The sequence below is a fragment of the Ranitomeya imitator genome, chromosome 1 (genome assembly GCF_032444005.1).
Source record: "Ranitomeya imitator isolate aRanImi1 chromosome 1, aRanImi1.pri, whole genome shotgun sequence".
Taxonomy (NCBI): Eukaryota; Metazoa; Chordata; class Amphibia; order Anura; family Dendrobatidae; genus Ranitomeya; species Ranitomeya imitator.
The window spans coordinates 43857055-43880614 of NC_091282.1; the positions used below are offsets into that span (position 1 = coordinate 43857055).

The 23560-nt window shown below is 40.0% G+C and overlaps 1 protein-coding gene across 9 annotated transcripts in view; it reads left to right on the forward strand.

Moving 5' to 3' along the window:
* The first annotated feature begins 208 nt into the window (after window positions 1-208).
* The window catches only part of TCF4 (transcription factor 4), a 581252-nt gene continuing 557900 nt past the window's right edge, over window positions 209-23560 (forward strand). For 4 of the 9 annotated variants that reach the window (XM_069746015.1, XM_069746018.1, XM_069746014.1 and 1 more), the window contains exons 1-2: window positions 209-518; window positions 2515-2587. In XM_069746015.1, coding sequence (XP_069602116.1) covers window positions 2515-2587 — 73 coding nt within the window. In that variant the 5' untranslated portion in view covers window positions 209-518. Of the gene's footprint in view, window positions 1088-2514; window positions 2588-23560 lie in introns of all 9 variants that reach the window. The other 5 variants (XM_069746012.1, XM_069746017.1, XM_069746013.1 and 2 more) reach the window with 5 other exon arrangements.

Genomic DNA, 23560 nt, shown 5'->3' on the forward strand with positions numbered 1-23560 from the left:
GACCAGGAGCAGGTTGAGGGATGCCGTGCCAAAGTGAAGGGCGATTGTAGCTAGTAGCATCCTAGTAGAGGAGGCTGCTGCTGCTGTAGTCAAGAGGGGGGGGGAATCATCTCTCCAAACCCCCCCTCTCATCCTCCTCCTCCTCCTCCACTCCCACCTCCCCCTCATCCTCCTCCTCCACTCCCAGCCTCTCAGCAAGCCGATGTCTGCACACAGCACATACTGAGGCAGGGGAAGAGGACACAACACACTCAACTCTTGCTTGTTTCTGCTGCTGCTGCTGTTGCTGGCAACCACTTCTGCCGCTGCCTCTTCTTCTTCTTCTTCTGCATCTTGGGGGTCACTGCAAACCTGAACTTGAACTGGACATTTCCTAGCGACTAAGAAGTTTGCAAGAGGGGGGGGACTTGGCCCACTTTGCTCCCCCCCTATTGTTTGTGCTGGAGCCTGGCACCAATCATTGACAGGAGGGAGCTGAGAAGGAGGAGGAGCAGATACAAACTCGCCCCTTGCAAGCAGTAAGTAGCCATGCCCACCTAAGCCCTGCACAAGTTGGGGGGGGGGAGAGGAGGGGAGGGGACTGAGAGCAGGCACTGCTGAGCAGTATTCAGCCCAAAACAGCACTATTTGGGTCTGGGATTGGGTACCCAGAATAGTGCTATTTTTCAGACTTCCAGGCTTTTGTTATTTTTTTTTTTTTCAACCCCCCCCCCCACCACCACCACCCCCACAATTAACCCTTTCCTGATGCACAGGCCCTAATGACTCGCAAGCCCATGTTCCTAGGTGCCTGCATCCTTTTCCTAAAATGAATCACCAACAGCGAATGGCTGCCTTAGGGACGGACAAAGAACTGAGTGATTTACTGGATTTCAGTGCGGTAAGAACCCACGGTGGAAATTAAAACAACAGCTGTAAACACAAAACAACAACAACAACAAAAATTACAAACACAACAACAACAACAAAATTTCTACAACTAGCTGAGCGGCAGGAACAAAAAAAAAAACAAAAAAAACAACATCAACAGCCCATAATAAAACATAGCAAACTGTGTTACCTGAGTTGTTGCCATTGGAAATCCATGGTAAATATGCAAAGCTTATTTTTTTTTGTTACATTGTTGCTATTCTGCCTTTTTATTTTATCATTATTATTATAATTTGTACGGTGATGCTTTTGTTTTTTGTTTTTATCCATTTCATTTAGTTTTTTTTTTTTTTTTATTTGCTTGTGGTGTTTGCAAGAAGTCTTGTAATTCTGGATGGTTTCCCATCCCTTGCAGCTCTCTCGCTGTCTTCTGCTTTTTTTTTTTTTTTTTTGCCTTGGCACTCATATAGAAGAAAACTTGCTTGTCGTTCCGTGTAGGGGACCAGAGTTGATCTCTTGTAATTACCAAGTAAAATGCTTATCCCCAGGTGTCTCCTTGCGAGGTTTTCATGTACTTTTTTTTTTGTTTGTTTACTTGGGGTGGGTTTGAGGGGTTGGGGGGGGGGAGGAAAAAAAAAATTTGCCTTTTGGATTCCAACAGTGTCCCACTTGTTTGGAACCGCTGCAAACAGCTGGGAGGTATTCTCTATAGTGTGCCTATATGTCTACATGTATGTGTATGGTTTGGCGGTTCTATATGTGAAAACTATGGCATGACTTAGATCATTGTGGATTGGAATTAGCCTCTTGGACCTCAGGCTTTTATTTGCCAAGGCGAAAGAATTTCCTCCCTTAAGAGATGGCTTTTCAGAAGTTTGGACAAGATCTGTAGCCCCAGGCACATTACAGCCCCTGTCTGTCTCTCTCTCTCTTTCTTTCGCCTCTTGCACTTCTTCATTTGTTAGAATTTTTTTTTTTTCCTTGCATGTGTGACTCAGGGAAGGTGCGTATCCACCACCAGACACGTCGAATAAGAGAAACCAATTAGAATCTAAATAATAGGAAAAAAAAAAAAAAATTCTCTTTGCAGGACTGTGACTTGTTTCCTCTGTTGTGTGCATTACATGGTAGTTTAATGCAGGTGCCAGTGGATGTTTACGTAGCATCACTGTCATCAATGAGATAGTGAAGCTTTTACAAAAAGGTTTGACATTTTGATGATCATCCTATTGTCTAACATATTCTTCTGCAATTTAAATTTATAAATATATATATTATATATATATTTTTTTATATATATTTACCTATTTTTTTTATTTTTTATATATTTATATATATTATATATTATATATATATTTGTGTGTATATATATTTTTTATTATATTTTTTAATAGAAAAAAAAATATATATATATCTATATATCTATCTATATATATATATATATCGGAAATTATAAAGTTGCTAATTTTAGCCGTAATTAATCCATATTTTAATCCATATTTAAAGGATATTATTTTTATATTTTTTTTTGGGGGGGGGGAATTAACTTCAAATATTATGAATGTTTTTTTTTTTTTTTGTTAATTCTTGACTTCCATGAAACTATGAAGTTCTCTTCAACTTCTTCTGCTCCGTCTGTTTCAGATGTTTTCCCCTCCTGTCAGCAGTGGGAAAAATGGACCAACGTCTTTGGCAAGTGGACATTTTACCGGGCCAAGTATGTAAAACGTGTTTTTTTTTTTGTTTTTTTTTTCTGGGCCGTTTAACATTCTGATTGTCTTTTTTTGTTTTTACTTTGTCATTGGTTTTTATGCCAAGGTGTGACGTTTCCGTGAAATGATTGTGGTTTATTTTGCTTTAATAAATTATTCTTATTTTTTTTCTTTTAGAATTATGAAATCATTTTTCGTTAGGTTGTGAACCTTATGGATGGTATTATATAGTCTATTGGATACTTTTTTTTAATACTTTTTTTTGCTGCTTTGGTTGTATTTATTTATTTATTTTTGGAGGGGGGGGGGGGGGGTGTTGGCCTGTAATGGAAAGTTTTACTTTGGTGGCTGAGGACAGTGAGTAGAAGGAGATATTGGTGATCAGAGGTGGTTTCAGACAATTTGGCTCCGTCATGCACAGATTGGCATCCAGTGCCGGAGGTACCTAAATAGCTGGCTGTAATGTATACAGCACACCGGGCTCCGGGCACAGGCCGTAAACCTACAACATTTCTTTTGTTTCCCAAAATACATATTCCAACCCCCCTTCCCCCCCCACTCACCCACTTTTTTTTTGTCAAAGGATTTTTTTTGGGATGGAAAACACAAAAGATCCAACTCCCTCCCCCCCCCATTTACAATTGTAACAGCTGCAATGTTGTACAGTGACTGGCGCTCGCACACTTGCTTGTAGATAGTCGTAGAGGCTCGTCATAATTTGAAATCATGGGATTGAATGTCATCAACTCTTTACTGCAAATGAACGGAGGAAATATTACTCGCTACATGAACTTTCAGAACCATTTCCAGTTTGGAAACTTAATAGCAAAAACCCCTCGCAGTAACGTTACACGTAGAATCCCAGCAGAAGGCCCCCCAGGATGCAGATTATGGCTGTACTGGAATCAATCTTTTTTCTTCTTTTTTTTTTTTCTTCTTTACCCATAATTAGTGGTAATATAAGGTAATGGTTGTATTATGGCCAGTGATTTCATGACAGTGAAGACTCACGTGACAATGAGGATTGGTTCTGGATTGTTCCAGGATTGTCAACTTAGTTTACAAAGTTTGTGGATAAGTCTACAAGGATAGATGGATGGATGGATGGATGGATAATAGATAACTAATAGATAGATAGATAATAGATAATAGATGGTAGATAGATAATAGATAGATAGATGATAGATAATAAATAGATAGATAGATAAATGGATAATAGATAGATAATAGATGATAGATAATAGATGATAGATTGATAGATAGATAGATAGATAGATAGATAGATAGATAATAGATAGATGGATAACAGATAGATAATAGATAGATAGATAGAAAGATAGATAGATAATAGATGATACTGTAGATAATAGATAGATAATAGATTGGTAGATAGCTAAATGGATAATAGATAGATGATAGATAGATAGATAGATAGATAGATAGATAGATAGATAGATAGATAATAGATAGATAGATAATAGATAGATAGATAGATAGATAGATAGATAGATAGATAGAAAGATAGATAGATAGATAGATAGATAGAAAGATAGATAATAGATGGTAGATAGATAGATAATAGATAGATAGATAGATAGATAGATAGATAGATAGATAGATAGATAGATAGATAGATAGATAGATAGATAATAGATAGATAGATAGATAATAGATAGAAAGATAGATAATAGATGGTAGATAGATAGATAATAGATAGATGATAGATAATAGATAGATAGATAGATAAATGGATAATTGATAGATGATAGATAATAAATAGATAGATAGATGGATAATAGATAGATAGATGGATGATAGATAGATAATAGATGGTAGATAGATAGATAGATAGATAGATGGATAATAGATAGATGATAGATAATAAATAGATAGATAGATAGATGGATAATAGATAACAGATAGATAGATGGATAATGGATAGATAGATAGATAGATAGATAATAGATAGATGGATAGTAGATAGATAGATTGATAGATAATAGATAGATTGATAGACGGACAGATGGATAGATACTTTGGATTACCGATGAATCGATAGATACATTGAAAGATTCATAAATATATAGATATATAGACACAGAAAAGATAAGATATATACTGTACATAATATATATTTCTTTGAATGGCCTATATATATGTGTGGATACATAGATATGAGATACATAGATAATAGATATATAGATAAATAGATAGCTATAGAAATGAACAGATTCTTCTTTGTATTGTCCATGGATTAATAAATATACAGATGGATGCATGGAGAAATACATACATACATATGGGAAAGATAAAAAGAGATATACATAGATTTGATAGATAATATATAGATGATAGATGATAGATGATAGATGATAGATAATAGATAGTAGATACTTTTTTTGATTGCCTTTGATTTTTGTTGGGGATGTTTCTGGGCTGGTTGCCGCCTATGACCGCACATAGACGCTATCATTGCTGAGCTTTCGGCTATGGATAAGAATTGCTGCTACGTTCCAGCGCCCACGTCTGCTCCATACACCGCATGGATGTGTGTGAGACCCCCGCACGGTGTGACACGTGGAGATCACGGCGTCTTAGGTCGCCATTACCTGTGTATTAGCGGGTAGCTGAGAGTCTCCATCCTCACCCCCTGCCTTATTATCGGACAGGTGCGGTGCAGACCATTGTGCGCCTTTTTTCAGCTGCAGAAGTGTGAAAGATTGGACAAGAGCAGATGTCAGTTTTATGGAATGCCTTCAAGCTGCTGACTGAGTCTTTTGGGTATTTAATTTTTTTTTTTTTTCTTGCGTTGTAGGAATTATTTTGCGTTTGAAAAAAATAAAAATAAATCCTGGGTGGGAAAAAAAAAAAATTATTGCAACAAAAAAGCTCCTGGGTTCCAGATTTCGCAGTGCGCAGTCATATTTCACATTCACGCTTCCTGCCTTGTCGTCTTTTCACCGTTGCAGATGTTGAGTGGTTTTGACCATTTTTGTAGCGTGCAGATAGCGCGGAGCACCCAGGACCTGGTCTGGGGCTTCCCACCCTCTCGCTCTCACCCTGGGCTGCAGTCTGCTCTGCTGTAACCTGAGTCCTACTCCTCACATTCCCATGGAACATATTTTCACATGAAAGCCTTTTTTTTTCAGCCCAGTAAAGACACAGCGGTTTGTGTTTGATGTTTGCAGGTGTTCAGCACAATCCAGCCTCGCCGAGGAATTATTTCCCCTTGAAAAAAAAAAAATTCCCCTCCCGCCTGCGCTCACACATATGTTGTTGATATCAACTCTTAAAGTCGGTTTCTACACCCACCGCAGTCACTTACTGGCCTTCTCTTTTCATTCTATCTATGTCAAGAAAAATAACAATAACATTTATTGAATTTATTCATCTTTTCTTTTTTTTTTTCTTCGCTTTTTGTGTGTCTTTTTGTTGATTTTTTTTGCTCAGTGTGAGAAAAACGCGTTAAAATACGGTGTGAAATGATTTTTGGAAAAAGTAAAAAAAAAGAAGGAAACATTCACAGGATTTTATGGTTGGTTCTAGATGTTGAGCTCTATGAGGAGGCAGTGGAAGTAGCTGAATAATATGTTTTGTCACATATATATATATATATATATATATATATTATATTGTTGTTTATGGCATACGGTTTTGGCTGGTTGACAAAATCCTGTGACGTGTGGTTTTACTTTGAGATACTTTTTAAAGAGTCATTGGTGGCTAGATATAAAGAAAACATGAAAACTTGGGTGTGTGTGTATATATATATAGATATATCTATATATATATATATATGAGCCTGTGTGTATGTATATGTATGTATATATTTATAGACAGATTGATATAGAAACATGCATAGTATATATACACACATATATGTATATATATATATGTATATATATACTCATGTCTATAAGTATCTGTATATAAATAATAAATATATATATATATATATATATATATATATACATTCTTTATTTCTTTTTAACATTTTCTTTTTAATTTATCAAACACTTACTACTTAAATAAAAATAATATTTTCGCAATATCTTGGCCAAATTTTCTGAAACGTTTTTCAATACTTTGATCGCACTGTACATTGGGTATCGTCTACACATCATGTTTGCGGCCGACCATGATTTACGCTTCCCATAGTGTTTTACGCAGGTGCTAAGAAAAAAAAAAAAAGAAAGGGCTGTAGAATATTCTGTGGTTTTTTTTTATTGAGCAGGTGCAATGGAAAATGGCAAATTTGGTTCAGATGGGAAATTGAAGTCATTGAAGGTTTTGATCTATTCCTGGTGGTGAGGTTTATTCATTTGCCGGTGTTTCTATGCTGTCGCCTGTATTACTGGAGCAGCGGAGTGGAGTTTGTCGGTTACATCTGGCTGCAGATGACACTGCTGTATCACACGGGTTTTGGACGTAGACCCAGTTTCCACCACGAATGCAGCAGAGATGGATTTTTGCATTTGCTGCATCATTTGCGCAGAGTGATAATGGTTGAAAGATAAGAACTGGTCAATCTGGTTGCCAGTTCTTATTTTCAAGGACAGTTTCCTTTTACGGACCCATATTTCACCTGATTTAAGGCACAGAGACTAATATAGAGACAAGAATTATAATATTTCATACTTTCAGGGAAACAAAGGGCCGTAACAAGAAACGTAGCACCTGCAAAATTGGTCTACCTGCAGTCCTATGCAAGTCGAGAGGAATGTTCCTGCTCTTGATAAGCTCATAACTCCTACCTCTAACTTATTTAATTCTGCTACATGGATCCTCTTATAGTATTTCCTAGAAACCTAGTTCTATAAAGTTGGACAAAGTCTACAAAAGTTTTCTTCACTTGTGCCAACCACATACTATAAGACCTATGGTAATTGATATCGGAGGCCCAATGTATGGGGACGACAAGGAATTAATGAAGAGGTTGTCTCAACGTCAATTAGGTCGAAAGGACTTGCAAAAATAAGCAACTTTTAATCTTTTTTTTGAAAAATCCAAAGAATTTTTCATTTTATTGTTTCATGCTCGGTGACTTGGTTACCGGCCACCGCCGCCAGGCAAGCAGCCGTGGCGTAGCATGCGCAGTGGTTGCAAGCTCTTTCCAATAAAGCCCTGTAAGTACTGAGCTGAATCTATCAGATCGCTTGGAGCCCTTGCGTAGGATCCCTGTGCGCCTAGCGGAGGGAGTACAAAGTTTGGACCAGCAGTGCAATTACGCACCTGGTCTGAACTGTCAATCTTCAGGGGTGAACCGTCCCCCAGCATTGAGAAAGCCAAGAGGCAGAGGAGCGGTGGGCTTCAAAAGATTAAACCCGAGAACAACCTTTGAAACAAAAGTCTCAGCTTGTGAATCTCAAGAAATTATTTGACTCTAGGCCTTTTATTTGATTTCCAGAAAGTGTCACCAACTTTGAGATTGAGCGTGTGCAAGTATTCAAGTAATGACCCATGTGTTACTACAAGGGTTAAACTGACCCCCAAACAAGGTTCAGTAGGGGGGGGGATTGTTTTGCATTTACTAAGCACTGGTATTATTGGGATATCCCCCATCGTTGTTTGATCAAAAGTGATCTTGCATATCTCCCCACCCCACCTTGGCCGAAGGATGTTTAGATGACTCTCGACAAGCAGATGTGATAAAAGCTCAATGGGGAAGGAATGAATCCCTGCCATCCATGGCTTCTTTTCATCTTCCTTTGATGAAAGCTCTGATACATGCAACACAACAAGTACAGCTGGAAAAACCGAGCTGAATCAAGGAAAGAAAAAAACAAAAGAAAAACATCACTTCGGAGTGTCTTTCATTTGTCCAGCGCAAAGCCTAAGATCCATCAATTTATAACCAGAATACCATAATCCCAGTGATGCCAAACACAAGCTTTACCATAAGAAATTACATAAAACAAAAACAAACATAATGGAACCTACTAAAAATTTTTCTAAAAACACATACAGTATGAACGAAAGACACTTTGGCCCTGATCCCTCAAGACTGGAGCTTTGTATGCCAGTCTTGATGAAGGGTGCCCTGTATTAAGATGTGGATTAAGAAGCTGGTGCCTCTTATTGATTTTGTCATACCGTTCATCTGCCGACGTAAGAAATGTACTCCATTCGTACATTGAATTACATTTTGAGGCATTAATTATGATTGATGAATTTGTTGGCCTGCTTGGCCATATCACGTCCTGACTAAGTTCTGCCCAATTTTTTAAAACATTGACAGAGCTGAATTGGACTAGTGTAAAAAAGCCACAAAGTGTTTCCTCAACTACGAATTGCAAAAAAAGTTTGACAACTTTTCAAACAGTTTTATACCCGAATTCTGGTAAAAACTATTTTATGATTTAAGGCCTATAAAACTAAAGATGTCCTCAAACATCTATAAGCTGTCTGTAGAAATAAATTTGGCTTAAAAATTAAAAGGGTTCTCTGCAAAAACAATCCCTGCCCAAATGGACATCATAGAAGAGTGTCTTCCACACTGCACCCATTCTGGTGGACTCGAGCTGTCCTTGTGATATAAGGAAGACTTTATCTGGCTGCCATGTATTACTACTAGTGATGGTGGCTATGTCTAGTCTTCTAGTGGCTGCATCAGTAATCTGTGGCTGGTGGGTGTGAGACCTGCAAACCACCTCTAAATTGATGGCATCCACATTTCTACTTTTGAATTGCTGGCTTGGGGAAACATCATCATAGTGGTGTGATGCACATATGAAGTTGCACCAGGTTGGTTAAGCAAAAGAAGAGCTATTGATGCTGGCAAGTAGGCGTTTCACTGACTACGAATCTGTTTGCACAATCTCTAATTACTGCATTTTCCCTGTCTGGCTGGAGGCTTTCCCCAGTGCTCTTGGCCATCATCATGCACATGTCATCCTACAGTAATGATGTTTCACCGGGCCTATTAATGAAAAGAAGCTCTTAGGCTACGTTCACATTAGCGTTGCGTCGGGCGCAGCCGCGGCGACGCATGCGTCATGCGCCCCTATATTTAACATGGGGGCGCATGGACATGCGTTGTCTTGCGTTTTGTGACGCATGCGTCATTTTTGGCGCAAGCGTCAGGGCGCAGAGGACGCAGCAAGTTGCATTTTTTTTGCGTCCAAAATGAAGCCAAAAATGGACGCATGCGTCAAAAAACAATGCGTTTTTGCATGCGTTTTGCATGCGCTGTGCGTTGCGTCGCCGACGCAACACACAACAACGCAAATGTGAACGTAGCCTTAGGATACTGGCAGGAAGGAGGTTCACAGGGTTTTTGTTTGGTGGCCATGGACCACAAATATGACTGCTAGACCAAAGTCCTGTGAATCTTTTTGCTCAACTCTAGCATATAGGCTTACGTTGGGTGTGATTGCTCAGCACACCGAAAGCCAATGGGTTCATTAAATTGGTTACTTACTTTTCTAAAATTTGTTGTGAGGTCTCTGCCAACCTTTTACATTAGTAGGTATCAAATGATGAAGCTTGTATAATTACAGCAACGCACCAGACAGGAATTGGTCATGCGTAGTTCCCAATATGTTATATTTGGAATCGTAAGTCATTTCGCCTAATTTCCTTCATGTGACACTTTTTTTTTTTTTTCGAAATTACAATGACAGTTTTTCTATGTTTGGTTTTATTTTTAGATATTTTTGTCATTTTTTTTAGATTACAGTATTTTTGTTTTGAATCACCTCCCTCTGCTTTTAGATAGTTATCACTTACCGCATGAAATAAAAAGTTATTGGAGTGTTTGGCAGCGTGACAAAAAAAAAACACCCAAAAGTTCTACATTCTATAGAACCCCCGACCCCCTTTAGCGATGTGTCAAGTTATGCCCCTGATTACTCTTCTTTGCCTAGCAGCTCTCCTTTCTGTCGAATAGAGGGAGTTTCTAAGCTCGGACCGCTTCTGTGTTGCCTGTCTGCATGGACAGATATCATGGAAAGGGGTTGTAGTCTATCAAGAATTGCTTTCAATTATAATATTGACCCCCGTGTATTTAACATTAACAGCATTGTGTGAATTGGGTACTAATTTCCAGTTGGATTTCTTTCCCTTTAAACCGAAGTTTGTCCACAAATATATATAGTAGCTGTTGAGTGCTATTGTATAAGAAAAAAGTGTTATTCGAGTTTTTCATGGAAGATTGAGTATTCCAAGAGTTTCACCACTATTTTTGGAACTTTCATTATGCATGTTGGTGGACATCATACTGGAGATTTTGCTATCTTTAGTTTTGATATATTTTCCTGAATATTGAGGTTGTCTAAGATTAAAAATGGCACCATATTTGTACACTGGACATGCCTGATATCATAAATCAATCTTTTTCATTTGAATGTGACTGAGTTGCAATGCCAGACACAACCAATGGGCAACAGTGGAAGTGTTTCTTGTGTATCAATTATAGAAAACCCCTTTAATTTGACCCAGTGAAAAAAATAGTTCTCAATTTGCCTTCAACTAAACTGATCTAATAAGTCATAAAATATTAATGTGTACTGCAAAGTAAGAATGCTTTCAAAAATGGAAGTTTTAATAGTTCTTTCACAGCCTTGTAGGCTTGTTCTTGTTTCCAAGTCAATGGTCTTTCAAAAATGGAAGTTTTAATAGTTCTTTCACAGCCTTGTAGGCTTGGTCTTGTTTCCAAGTCAATGGTCTTTCAAAAATGGAAGTTTTAATAGTTCTTTCACAGCCTTGTAGGCTTGGTCTTGTTTCCAAGTCAATGATATGGCTTTTAGTTCACAATTCTTCCATGGAGACCAATTCTGGACAGACTTTTCAAACAGTAGATAGGTGTAGCTGGGTCCCACTAGTTTCTGCCAGTTCTGAACTGATGGCACTGCTGGACATCTTCCAATATTGAAGTGAACTCATGATGTTATTTTCATCTACTGCACGAAGTTTGCTTATTTTGACGACAGCATCTACTGTCCTCAATGTTGCCCATTTCTTGTTGCTTCCTCAAAATAGCTTGAACATACACATTTTGAAACCCTAGCCTGCTTTGAAATATTTTGCCTGGGAGACACCTTGCCGATGCAGTATAACTACCTTGAGTCTTGTTGCTCTTCTCAGTCTTGCCATGGTGTGACATGAAACTGTCTTCCACACCCTCACATCTGTAGTAGAATTTGGCTGTTCCTCACCCAGTTTTAAGCCTCCAACACATCTCTTTCTGTTTTAGTTAATGACTGTGTTTCAGCCTACATAGGAAAATGATCATTATCACCTGTTTGGTATACTTGGTCACTCATAAACCTGTCTATAACCTTACAAAATCCCTGACTTTGCGCAAATGTACCTAGAAAATAAAATTGGACGGTAAAGGGCGTTGGATGCTGTGGAGCTGTACACTTCCACATGAGAAAATTAGACATTCCCTTTAATTCTAATCTCATTGGTTATTTGAAATCTCTGTAACTATCGTAAAATTAGTTGTTTTTTCCATAAAAATGTTTATTTATCTAATTGTGATTTTTTTTTTTCAAAATTAAGACATTTTCTCTCCCTAAGAAATATATTTTTGTTTCTTAATCTACATTTTTTTTCTTTCATTTGCTGCCTAAATTTTCAGTAGTAGATTGGGAAAATGCTGCGCTAAATGACTAATCAAATTATGCCTGTGTAAATCGGTTTATCAGTCAGAAAGTTTGCTTTGCACTTGCTGTTTAAATAGCGTTCCTCGCATGATTACATTGTAAATGCATTTTTAGAAATCTGGAATATGAATGTATTAAGGCAGACACCTATTTTACAGTGATGCAGTTTTACCTCATCTGGGTACCATGGGGATTTATTTGAGTAACTCAGCCCAGAGCTTTGGGTAATAGAAATAAATCATATTATCATCCTCATTATCTGCATTTTATGTTTGAATTTATTTTATTTTTTAAACTTTATGATAATGTTTTGCTTCATCTTTTACATCAAGAAATTATTTAAAGAAATTTTTGGGTAGAATTTGATCCAGACTTCAAAATGGCCTTCAGATTTTCCAATCGGCAACTGTGACGATAATTATAAGTTTTATTAGTCTGTGACAATATTTTGCTAAAAGTCTAGTTTTGAAAAACTAAAATACAATTCTGCTTTAATCTCTCTTATCTAAATGCCCTTTTTGAGGTGTTTGAAAGTCATTGAAGAGGGTCTGACACTTGGGACTTCCCTGTAGGAATTACGAAGAAGGTCATAACCACTTTGGTAGACTTCCGTTGTCAATAATAGCTAATAATCGATCGCTGGGCTGTTATCTGATTCTATACATGGCTCAGATCGGGCCATTATAATACTGGTGGGTGTGAACCCATGTGCCATGGGTCGGCCTTACCCTAGAGGGGCATGAGTTAAGGTACTGTCACACTAGACGATATCGCTAGCGATCCGTGACGTTGCAGCGTCCTCGCTAGCGATATCGTCCAGTGTGACAGGCAGCAGCGATCAGGCCCCTGCTGGGAGATCGCTGGTCGGGGAAGAAAGTCCAGAACTTTATTTCGTCGCTGGACTCCCCGCAGACATCGCTGAATCGGCGTGTGTGACACCGATTCAGCGATGTCTTCACTGGTAACCAGGGTAAACATCGGGTAACTAAGCGCAGGGCCGCGCTTAGTAACCCGCTGTTTACCCTGGTTACCAGCGTAAAAAAACAAACAGTACATACTTACATTCAGCTGTCTGTCCCTTGCCGTCTGGTTCCTGCCTTGACTGCTGGCCGTAGTGAAAGCAGAGCACAGCCACAGCGGTGAGTCACCGCTGTGTGACTCACCGCTGTGCTGTGCTTTCACTTTCACTTTACGGCCAGCAGTCAGTGCAGGGACCAGACGGCAAGGGACAGACAGCTGAATGTAAGTATGTACTGTTTGTTTTTTTACGCTGGTAACCAGGGTAAACATCGGGTTACTAAGCGCGGCCCTGCGCTTAGTTACCTGATGTTTACCCTGGTTACCGGGGACCTCGGGATCGTTGGTCGCTGGAGAGCTGTCTGTGTGACAGCTCTCCAGCGACCAAACAGCGACGCTGCAGCGATCCGGATCGTTGTCGGTATCGCTGCAGCGTCGCTAAGTGTGACGGTACCTTAAGTGTCTACCGGGTTTTCACTATGGTCTCTGATGGATAGGATAGGCTGGGCTGTCGTTAAACACCAGGTACCACTCCAAGGTAGTCCCCAGGACTGCCGCAGCTGACCGGAAGGTCTGAGGCATGGGTACAAGGTGCAGGAGGGTGAAGACAAAGGCAAGGTCAGAGCTTGCAGCAGAGGTGCAATACACATAGCCGAGCTCAGGAGCAGAGAGGAATGAAACTGAAAGGGAGAAGATACAGATTAGATATTAGAAAAAACTTTTTGACAGTGAGGGTGATCAATGAATGGAACATGCTGCAACGAGAGATGGTGAGTTCTCCTTCAATGGAAGTCTTCAAACAGAGGCTGGACAGACATCTGTCTGTGATGACTTAGTGAATCCTCCATTGAGCAGGGGGTTGGACACGATGATCCTGGAGGACCCTTCCAACTCTAACATTCTATGATTCTATGAGGTCATATAAGATGGGTTAACAAACCAGGTTATTAATGAGAGACAGTATATAGTGATATGCATGAACAGGTGCTAGCTGGTTGGGAACCAATGTTCAGGAGAGGAAGGGAGGGTGGAGTCACCTGATATATCACCTGCTAGCAAGTGATAGGCTCGGGAAGCAAATCTCTGCAAGTCAGGGTGGATACAAATTCTTGCAGAGTTCGGCCATGTCCCCTATGCCTGAAAACTAGCACAAATCATTACAGGGCAATGATCAGGTACTGGATGAGGCTGAGCGAAACACACGGTGAGCAGGGTGGTGCTTAGAAGATATGAGAGGCCTTTGTGAAAGCCATACATCAGAAGAGTCATAGATCATAGACGTTTCTTTGTTGGAAGACCACTGTGCAATAACTTAATCCTTTTTCTTTTAGCTTTTTGTACTGGCAAGAAATCTGACCGTCTACAGCTAGCATTTTATTGATGACTATGGTTTTCCTAGCTGAGACCCTATTTCTCTTAAAGGGTTTTTTGGAGAGTACCTTTTTCCTCCATAGCAACTCCCACTAGGTTAAAATAATAATCTGAGCCGTTACTCGCCCTCCTCTGGTCCATTGCTGTATCTCTGCTGCTGCTCTAGTCTTTGCGGGTGGCAGCAGATACATAACAACTGCAGTATGCAACAATCCCAATCACTGGGCTCATCGGCTTGCACCATCTGGGAACCACTGATGTTTTCCAGTATATTTCCCTACTTTGCTGCCTTTTGCATGAAATTTGCTCCTTGGGGGACGGAGTTTCTGTAAATTCCCACAGAAGTTTTAAAACAATTTCTAATTCGATTGTCCTATTGCATAACTTAAAGAAGATTTCTCATTTCTCACAAATGACATATTTCAGATGTCTGATCCCATCTTAATAATGGGGGTCTAGAGCACCTAGTTTCCCTCATTGCATGACCAAAGTTGTGAAAGTTTGAATTGTTTGGTGATTGAAAAAATGCAATGGTACTCTTCATGGAAACATGGAGTTTTGCACTTAGCTATCTCCATTAGTTCCATTCTAGGTTCTCTTCGGAGGAGGAATGGTTGTTCCAAGACCCCTCTTCTAGTGATTGATGAAGAGTCCCAAGAGTGTAGCCTCAGTGATTAAACATGTGTGATCTATCCTGTTGATAGAATGTGTGAGGAACCCCTTTTAGGACTAGTGTACAATAGCAAGTGATGGTGTATTTGGCGCCATCACAAAATTGCAAGGATTGTGTTAATTCGGAACCTTGACCCATTCTTATTGACATATGATAGAAACCAATGATGGATGAGCAAGGGCCGACGTTTACACCTAGTGTCCTTTCAACAATGGAAGAGTTTCTTGTTCTTTGTTAAAGGGAATGTTTCATTGTGTTTAAAATGGGGACTGACTAACTGGCTTATATCAATAGCAAAGCTATCCTCCTTCTGTGTCATGGCTGACACATAGATGGTAATGGGAGTTGGGCAACAATGGACATCAATGGAAATGGTGAAACAGGTGCGGATCGGCCATTAGCCAAGATCAGCCGGTTTTCCTCAAGAAAGACTTAGACTCATTTACTACTATGTAAATGTTCCTGAAAATCTGAGACCTCATCCAACTGAATCGTCCAATTTCTAACTAATGTGAATTTACATTTTTACATTTCAAAAATCTAATTGAGTTTCTGCTTCTTTTTTTTTAAATTAAAAACTAAACTGTTCAAATAAGTAAATAATCTTTGCTTAAGTTTTTGATCTCCGTATGCAGCTTGTTTTTATTACATTACGATACTTTCAGTAAAATTACACTCAAGTTTTTATAAACAACAAAATTCATGAATTTTGGCAAAAATGGTCCAACTCGTGTTCAATTTATCAAAATCGGGCTTAATGACAAAATGACAAAAAATGTCAAATTCTATATAAATTGCCAATCATGGTATCTGCCATTAGATTATATATTATAGAAGTCTCTGGCCGTGCTGTGACTTGCTGTGCCACCGTATGGGCCTGACGGACACAGTTCTCATAGGGCCATGTGCACGAAGCCTCAGTTCACACTCGCATTGTGGAAGTCCATTTTTTGGTGATATTTCTGCATATCTGTGAACTAATTATTAAGTGTATTATTTTATTTTTTTTAAGTTACGTGAGGGTTATTCAGTTTACATATGTATGAAACGTATAGAATAAGTTGCCCTGGCAAAAAGAAATGTAACATAAATGAGCGTTGTTTTAAATCCAGTTGTATGACTCGGGGACGACTTTCCTTCTTTACATTCCTACAGCTGTAAGGGGAAATGTTCCTTGTATCATACAAGTCCCAATATGACTGAAAGTAAATTCCTGGAAAGTGATAATCCTTCTATCCAGGTGTGCCGTGCCTTAGCGAAATATGTATACAGTGAGTACGGAAAGTATTCAGACCTTTTTAAATTTTTCACTCTTTGTTTTATTGCAGCCATTTGGTAAATTCAAAAAAGTTCATTTTTTTCTCATTGGAATTGTTCAAGTTGGATGGTGAACGTTGGTGGACAGCCATTTTCAGGACTCTCCAGAGATGCTCAATTGGGTTTAGGTCAGGGCTCTGGCCGGGCCAGTCAAGAATGGTCACAGAATTGTTCTGAAGCCACTCCTTTGTTATTTTAGCTGTGTGCTTAGGGTCATTGTCTTGTTGTAAGGTGAACCTTCGGCCAAGTCTGAGGCTCAGAGCACTCTGGTAGAAGTTTTCATCCAGGATATTTCTGTACTTGGCTGCATTTATGTTTCCTTCAATGACAACCAGTCATCTTGTCCCTGCAGCTGAAAAACACCCCCATGATGCTGCCACCACCATGTTTCACTGTTGGGATTGTATTGGGTAGGTGATGAGTAGTGCCTGGTTTTCTTCCACACTTACTGCTTAGAATTATCACCAAAAAGGTCTATCTTGGTCTCCTCAGACCAGAGAATCTTATTTCTCATAGTCTGGGAGTCCTTCATGTGTTTTTAGCAAACTCTATGTGGCTTTCATATGTCTTGCACTGAGGAGAGACTTCCATCAGACCACTCTGCCATAAAGGCCCGACTGATGGAGCGCTGCAGTGATAGTTGACTTTGTGGAACTTTTTCCCATCTCCCTACTGCATCTCTGGAGCTCAGCCACAGTGATCTTGGGGTTCTTTTTTACCTCTCTCACCAAGACTCTTCTCCCACGATTGCTCAGTTTGGCTGGACGGCCAGGTCTAGGAAGACTTCTGGTGGTCCCAAACTTCTTCCATTTAAGGATTATGGAGGCCACTGTGCTGTTAGGAAACTTGAGTACTGCAAAAACTCTGTTGTAACCTTGGCCAGATCTGTGCCTTGCCACAATTCTGTCTCTGAGCTCCTTGGCCAGTTCCTTTGACCTCATGATTCTCATTTGGTCTGACATGCACTGTGAGCTGTGAGGTCTTATATAGACAGGTGTGCGCCTTTCCAAATCAAGTCCTATCAGTTTAATTAAACACAGCTCGACTCCAATGAAGGAGTAGAACCGTCACAAGGAGGACCACAAGGGAATGGACAGCATGTGACTTAAATATGAGTGTCTGAGCAAAGGGGATGAATACTTATGACCATGTGATATTTCAGTTTTTCTTTTTTATTATATTTGCAAAAATGTTTACATTTCTGTTTTTTTCAGTCAAGATGGGGTGCAGAGTGTGCATTAATGTGAAAAAATGAACTTTTTTTGAATTTACCAAATGGCTGCAATGAAACAAAGAGTGAAAAATGTAAAAGGGTCTGAATACTTTCTGTACCCACTGTATATACCGTATATATGGACTGTATTATTGAAGACATGCTGAGTCACACTTAAATAATTGTGAGTTTTTATATTTTAAGTAGTGACGTAGCAGCCACTATAGTTATCTGCCTAGCTATATAACTCAGGTCTATCTATCTGTCTGTCTACAGTGCGGAAAATAAGTATTTGACACACTGCCAATTTTGCAGGTTTTCCCACCTACAAAGAATGGAGAGGTCTGTAATTTTTATCGTAGGTACACTTCACCTGTGAGAGACAGAATCTAAAAATAAAATCCAGAAAATCACATTGTATGATTTTTACATGATTAATTTGCATTTTATTGCATGAAATAAGTATTTGATCACCAACCAACCAGAAAGAATTCTGGATCTCACAGACCTGTTAGTTTTTCTTGAAGAAGCCTCCTACTCTGCACTCATTACCTGTCTTAATTGCACCTGTTTGAAATTGTTACCTGTATAAAAGACACTTGTCCAGACAATCAATCAATCACACTTCAACCTCTCCACCATGGCCAAGACTAAAGAGCTGGCTAAGGAAATTCGTGACAAAATTGTAGACCTACACAAGGCTGGTGAGAAGGCAACAACTGATGGCATAATTCTAAGAAAATGGAAGACACACAAGATGACTGTCAATCTTCCTTGGTCTGGGGCTCCATGCAACATCTCTCCTTGTGGGGTAATGATGTTTTTGAGAAAGGTCAGGAATCAGCCCAGATCTACACGGGAGGACCTGGTCAATGACCTGAAGAGAGCTGGGGCCAAAGTCTCCAACATTTCCGTTAATAATACACTACTCTGTCATGGATTAAAATCCTGCAGGGCACGTAATGTCACCCTGCTCACGCCAGCATGTATCCAGGCTTATTTGTAGTTCGCCAATGACCATCAGTATGATGCAGTGGAGGCATGGGAGAAGGTCACGTGGTCAGATGAGACCAAAATACAACTTTTTGGTATCAACTCCACTCCCCGTATTTGGAGGAAGTTGAAGGATGAGCACAACTCCAAGAACAACATCCCAACTATGAAGCATGGTGGGGGAAACATCATACGTTTGGGGTGCTTTTCTGCCAAGGAGACAGGACCTATTGAAGGTTCTGCAGAGGCTCAACCAGTCTTCAAACCTGAACACAATAGAAAATCTTTGGAGGAAGTTGAAACTCAATATTGCCCAGCGACAGCCCCGAAACCTGAAAGATCTAGAGAAAATCTATACGGAGGAGTGGGCCAAAATCCCTGCTGCAGTTTGTGCAAACCTGGTCAAGAACTACAGGAAACGTCTGATCTCTGTAATTGCAAGCAAAGGTTTCTGTATCAAATATTAAGTATTGTTTTTCAGTTATATCAAATACTTATTTCATGCAATAAAATGCTAATTAATTTAGTAAAAAATTATACAATGCGATTTTCTGTTTTTAATTTTTAGATTGTTTCTCTCACAGGTGAAGTGTACCTTCGATAAAAATTACAGACCTCTCCATTCTTTGTAGGTGGGAAAAATTGCAAAATCCGCAGTGTATCAAATACTTATTTTCTGCACTCTCTTTCTTACTTTTATTTTCTATCTTTTGCTTCATTTCTGTCTATTTCTTTTTCTTTCTCTCTCTTCCTTTCTTTTTTGCTCTCTTTTTTTCTTTCATTCTTTTTTTCTCTCTTTCATTCTTTCTTTTGTTCTTCCTTTCCTTTTCATCCTTCCTTCCTTTCTCTCTTCCTTTATCATTATCCATATATATATATATATATATACATACATACACAAACACACACCCGTATATATATATATATATATATATATACATATATGTATGTTTTTCTTCCCTCTTTATGAGCCAAGAGAGCAGTTGATGTCAGATTCATTTCAGTATTGGGATAAATCTTGTACTTTTTATGTTTGCATTTATTTTTTTAAACCTTGTCAGTGATTTAAATGTTTTCTTTCGGGCTCTGGCTGTGATGTGTTGCATTGTGTTTTCTGCAACAAAGACTGTTTATCCTCCCTTAAGTTATATGTTATGTCAGCTGCAGAAATTGAAATACTAACAAACACCTTCTGGGTTTTTTTTTATGGCGTCTCCTCGTGTATCCCATACATGCAGCCGCAATAGAGCAAGTGACTGACAACATGAGAACTAGCACTCGGGGCTATAATCAGCATGTAATATAAGACAACAGCAATAACATCGCAAAAATCAGATTCAATTATTATACATTTTTCATGTTTTTGCATTATGTTTTATCACCCTCGGCAGATGACACGATAAAGCGCAGTGATGTCACAAAATGTGTCGCATTTGTCATACAAATGAAGTGTGCTGCCACATGTTGTCACAAATAAGCGACCGTAACATCGCAGAATTTCTAAAATAATGGGGTATACGGTTTATAAATGCTTTTCTAGTTTCTCAGAATGGGGTCTAATCAAATCATGAAAGAAGCCACAAAAATGACTTAAAGGGGGTCCAAAACTGACAGAATGAACTAAGCACACAGTTTTCTAGTGAATCCATTCTACAAAAACAGGAGTTTAAACAAAACTGCTAATTAGGGTGCTTGGTGCACCCTGGGTGTGACTAAGAGGCTCAATGCAGCTGGGGGGTGACTAAGAGGGTCGGTGCACCCTGAGTGTGTCTAAAAGGCTTGGTGCACCCTGGATGTGACTAGGAGGCTCGGTGCACCCTGTGTGTGACCAAGAAGGTCGGTGCATCCTGTGTGTGACTAAGAGGATTGGTGCACCCTGGTTGTGACTAAGAGGGTCAGAACAAACTGGGTGTGATTAAGAGGCTTGGAGCACCCTGGGTGTGACTAAGAGGCTCAGTGCACCCTGGGTGTCACGAAGAGGCTTGGTGCACACTGGGTGCGACAAAGGCTTGATTCACCTTGGGTGTGACTAAGAGGCTTGGTGCACCCTGGATGTGACTAAAAGCTTCGGTGCACCCTGGGTGTGACTGAAAAGCTTGGTGTATCCTGGGTGTAACTAAGAGGCTCGGAGCACCCTGGGTGTGACCAAGAGGCTCTGTGCACCCTGGATGTGACTAAGAGGCTCGGTGCACCTTGAGTGTGACTAAGAGGCTCGGTGCACCCTGGGTGTGAATAAGAGGCTCGGTGCACCCTGGGTGTGACTAATAGGCTCAGTGCACCCTGGATGTGACTAATAGGCTCGGTGCGCTGCTCCATCCACTAATTTTTCATACCCACCTCCCTCACTGGTGATTGACAGCACTGGCGAGCCTGAAGTGAGCATCGTCTGTAGAAAGCTCATGCAAGGCAGCACTGTCAATCACCAGTGAGGGAGGTGGGGCATGCGAAACCATTGGGCAAAACATTACTCTAAGTCAATTAGCCACACCCAGGGTGTGCCAAACATCGTAATTAGCAAATCTGATAAAACTTCCATTGGTCGCACTCGCAACATATCAATCTAGAAATAGGACCCATCCTTACTTCTGACCATTCTGATTTACAAAATAATTGTATTTCGCATAGCAATTGTGGACTAACTTTCCTGAGAACTTCCGTTTCTCTGTTTCTGCTCTTGGAAATGTTCAACTGGGTGTAAAAATTCCTCTTGTCTTAATACAAAGCTTGACATAGTTGACAGGAGAATGGTAACATCTACAGATGTAGTAAACGTTACACGGATAGGCCAGTAGCAAAACACGTCTCCGATATTTGCACCTTACTCAAATTAAAGAGATGTGGCTATACTGCGCAAAATTGCATTTACCGTATATACTCGAGTATAAGCCGACCCGAGTATAAGCCGACCCCCCTAATTTTGCCACAAAAAACTGGGAAAATTTATTGACTCGAGTATAAGCCGAGAGGGGCACTTTCAGCCCCAAAATTTGGGCTGAAAATCTCGGCTTATACTCGAGTATATACGGTACACAAGGAATAATAGAGGAAGAGCGGAACACAGAGTTCTAGAAATAGAAGCTCCAGAATGTAGAAAATGTAAATATTTACGTAAAAACGAAGTGTCAAGACGTCCAAGTAATGATGAGCGAAAGTGTTGAGATTAAAAATTTTACTTAAAGAGGTTGTCCCCGTACTTGAACATTGATAATCTATCTTCAGGATAGGTCATCAATATCTAATCGGTGGGGGTACGACACCCGGCACCACCACCACCGATCAACTGTTCTCGGTGTCGTTGGCAGCCGGAAATGCTCAGCTTTGGAGCTGCTTAGTCTACTGATAGCGGCTGCGGACGGGTACTGCACATGGCGCTCACTATCAGTAGATGTCGTATCTCCATAACTCTGCACTTCCAGCCGCCGCTGACACCAAGAACACCTCATTGGTGGAGGGTCCTAGGAGTTCCACCCCCATCGATCAAACACTGATGACCTAATGTTGAAGTAGGTTGAAAACGGCCGCGGACGGGTACTGCACATGGCGCTCACTATCAGTAGATGTCGTATCTCCATAACTCTGCACTTCTGGCTGCCGCTGACACCAAGAACACATTGGTGGAGGGTCCTAGGAGTTCCACCCCCATCGATCAAACATTGATGACCTAATGTTGAAGTAGGTTGAAAACGGCCGCGGACGGGTACTGCACATGGCACTCACTATCAGTAGATGTCGTATCTCCATAACTCTGCACTTCCGGCTGCCGCTGACACCAAGAACACATTGGTGGAGGGTCCTAGGAGTTCCACCCCCATCGATCAAACATTGATGACCTAATGTTGAAGTAGGTTGATAGCGGTCACAGACGGGTACTGCACATGGCGCTCACTATCAGTAGATGTCGTATCTCCATAACTCTGCACTTCCGGCCACCGCCGACACCAAGAACACCTCATTGGTGGAGGGTCCTAGGAGTTCCACCCCCATCGATCAAATATTGATGACCTAATGTTGAAGTAGGGGACAACCTCTATAAATTGGGGCAGGAAATTTGATTAGAATTCTGAAGAATCTGAATTTTTTTTGCAAATTTGTTTGCCCTGGAAGTAATTTTCTTATCTCCAGATCTGACCGATGCTTTTTTTTAATTTTTTTACCTTACCTATAATCCCCTCCTTTCTGCCAGTTACTGGAGGCGTCTCCATTGTCAGGTTGTCAGATATGATTCGCACTCACTTCCCACCTGTTAATATACATGTGAATGGGTGTCCCGTCATTTTGGCAGGACTCTCCTGGACGCTTTTATTTATGATGTGTAACTAGAATAATCCCGGTGACTAAGAATTTCCCGTGCTCCCATGCACATGGATTCCCACCCCCCTCTCCGACAGATGTTTTATCAGCATGAATGCATACTGTACGTCTATGGCGAATACAAACACAATCTTTCTCTACAAGGGGACAATTTAGTGGGAAAAAAAAAAAAAAAACGAGGCTCTGGAAAAACCAGATCCCTCCTAGAGAGACTCGCTCTCGCTGGCAGTCCATTAATTTGCCCAAATTAAATATTATCTTTGAATATTTAAAGGTTAAATGTACACTGATAATGGATTTAGACAGCCATTAAGCCGTAATTGCTCCTTAATGCTGTTAATAACAGACGTTTTCATGTAACTCACTAAAAAAATTGACAGAAAGCACATTGGATTTCCTCTATTTTTTCCTCGTTAGGCAAGGCTATTTGTTTAAGTTAAATCGTTCCTTGCAAAGTGAGCGCAACGCTGCGTGT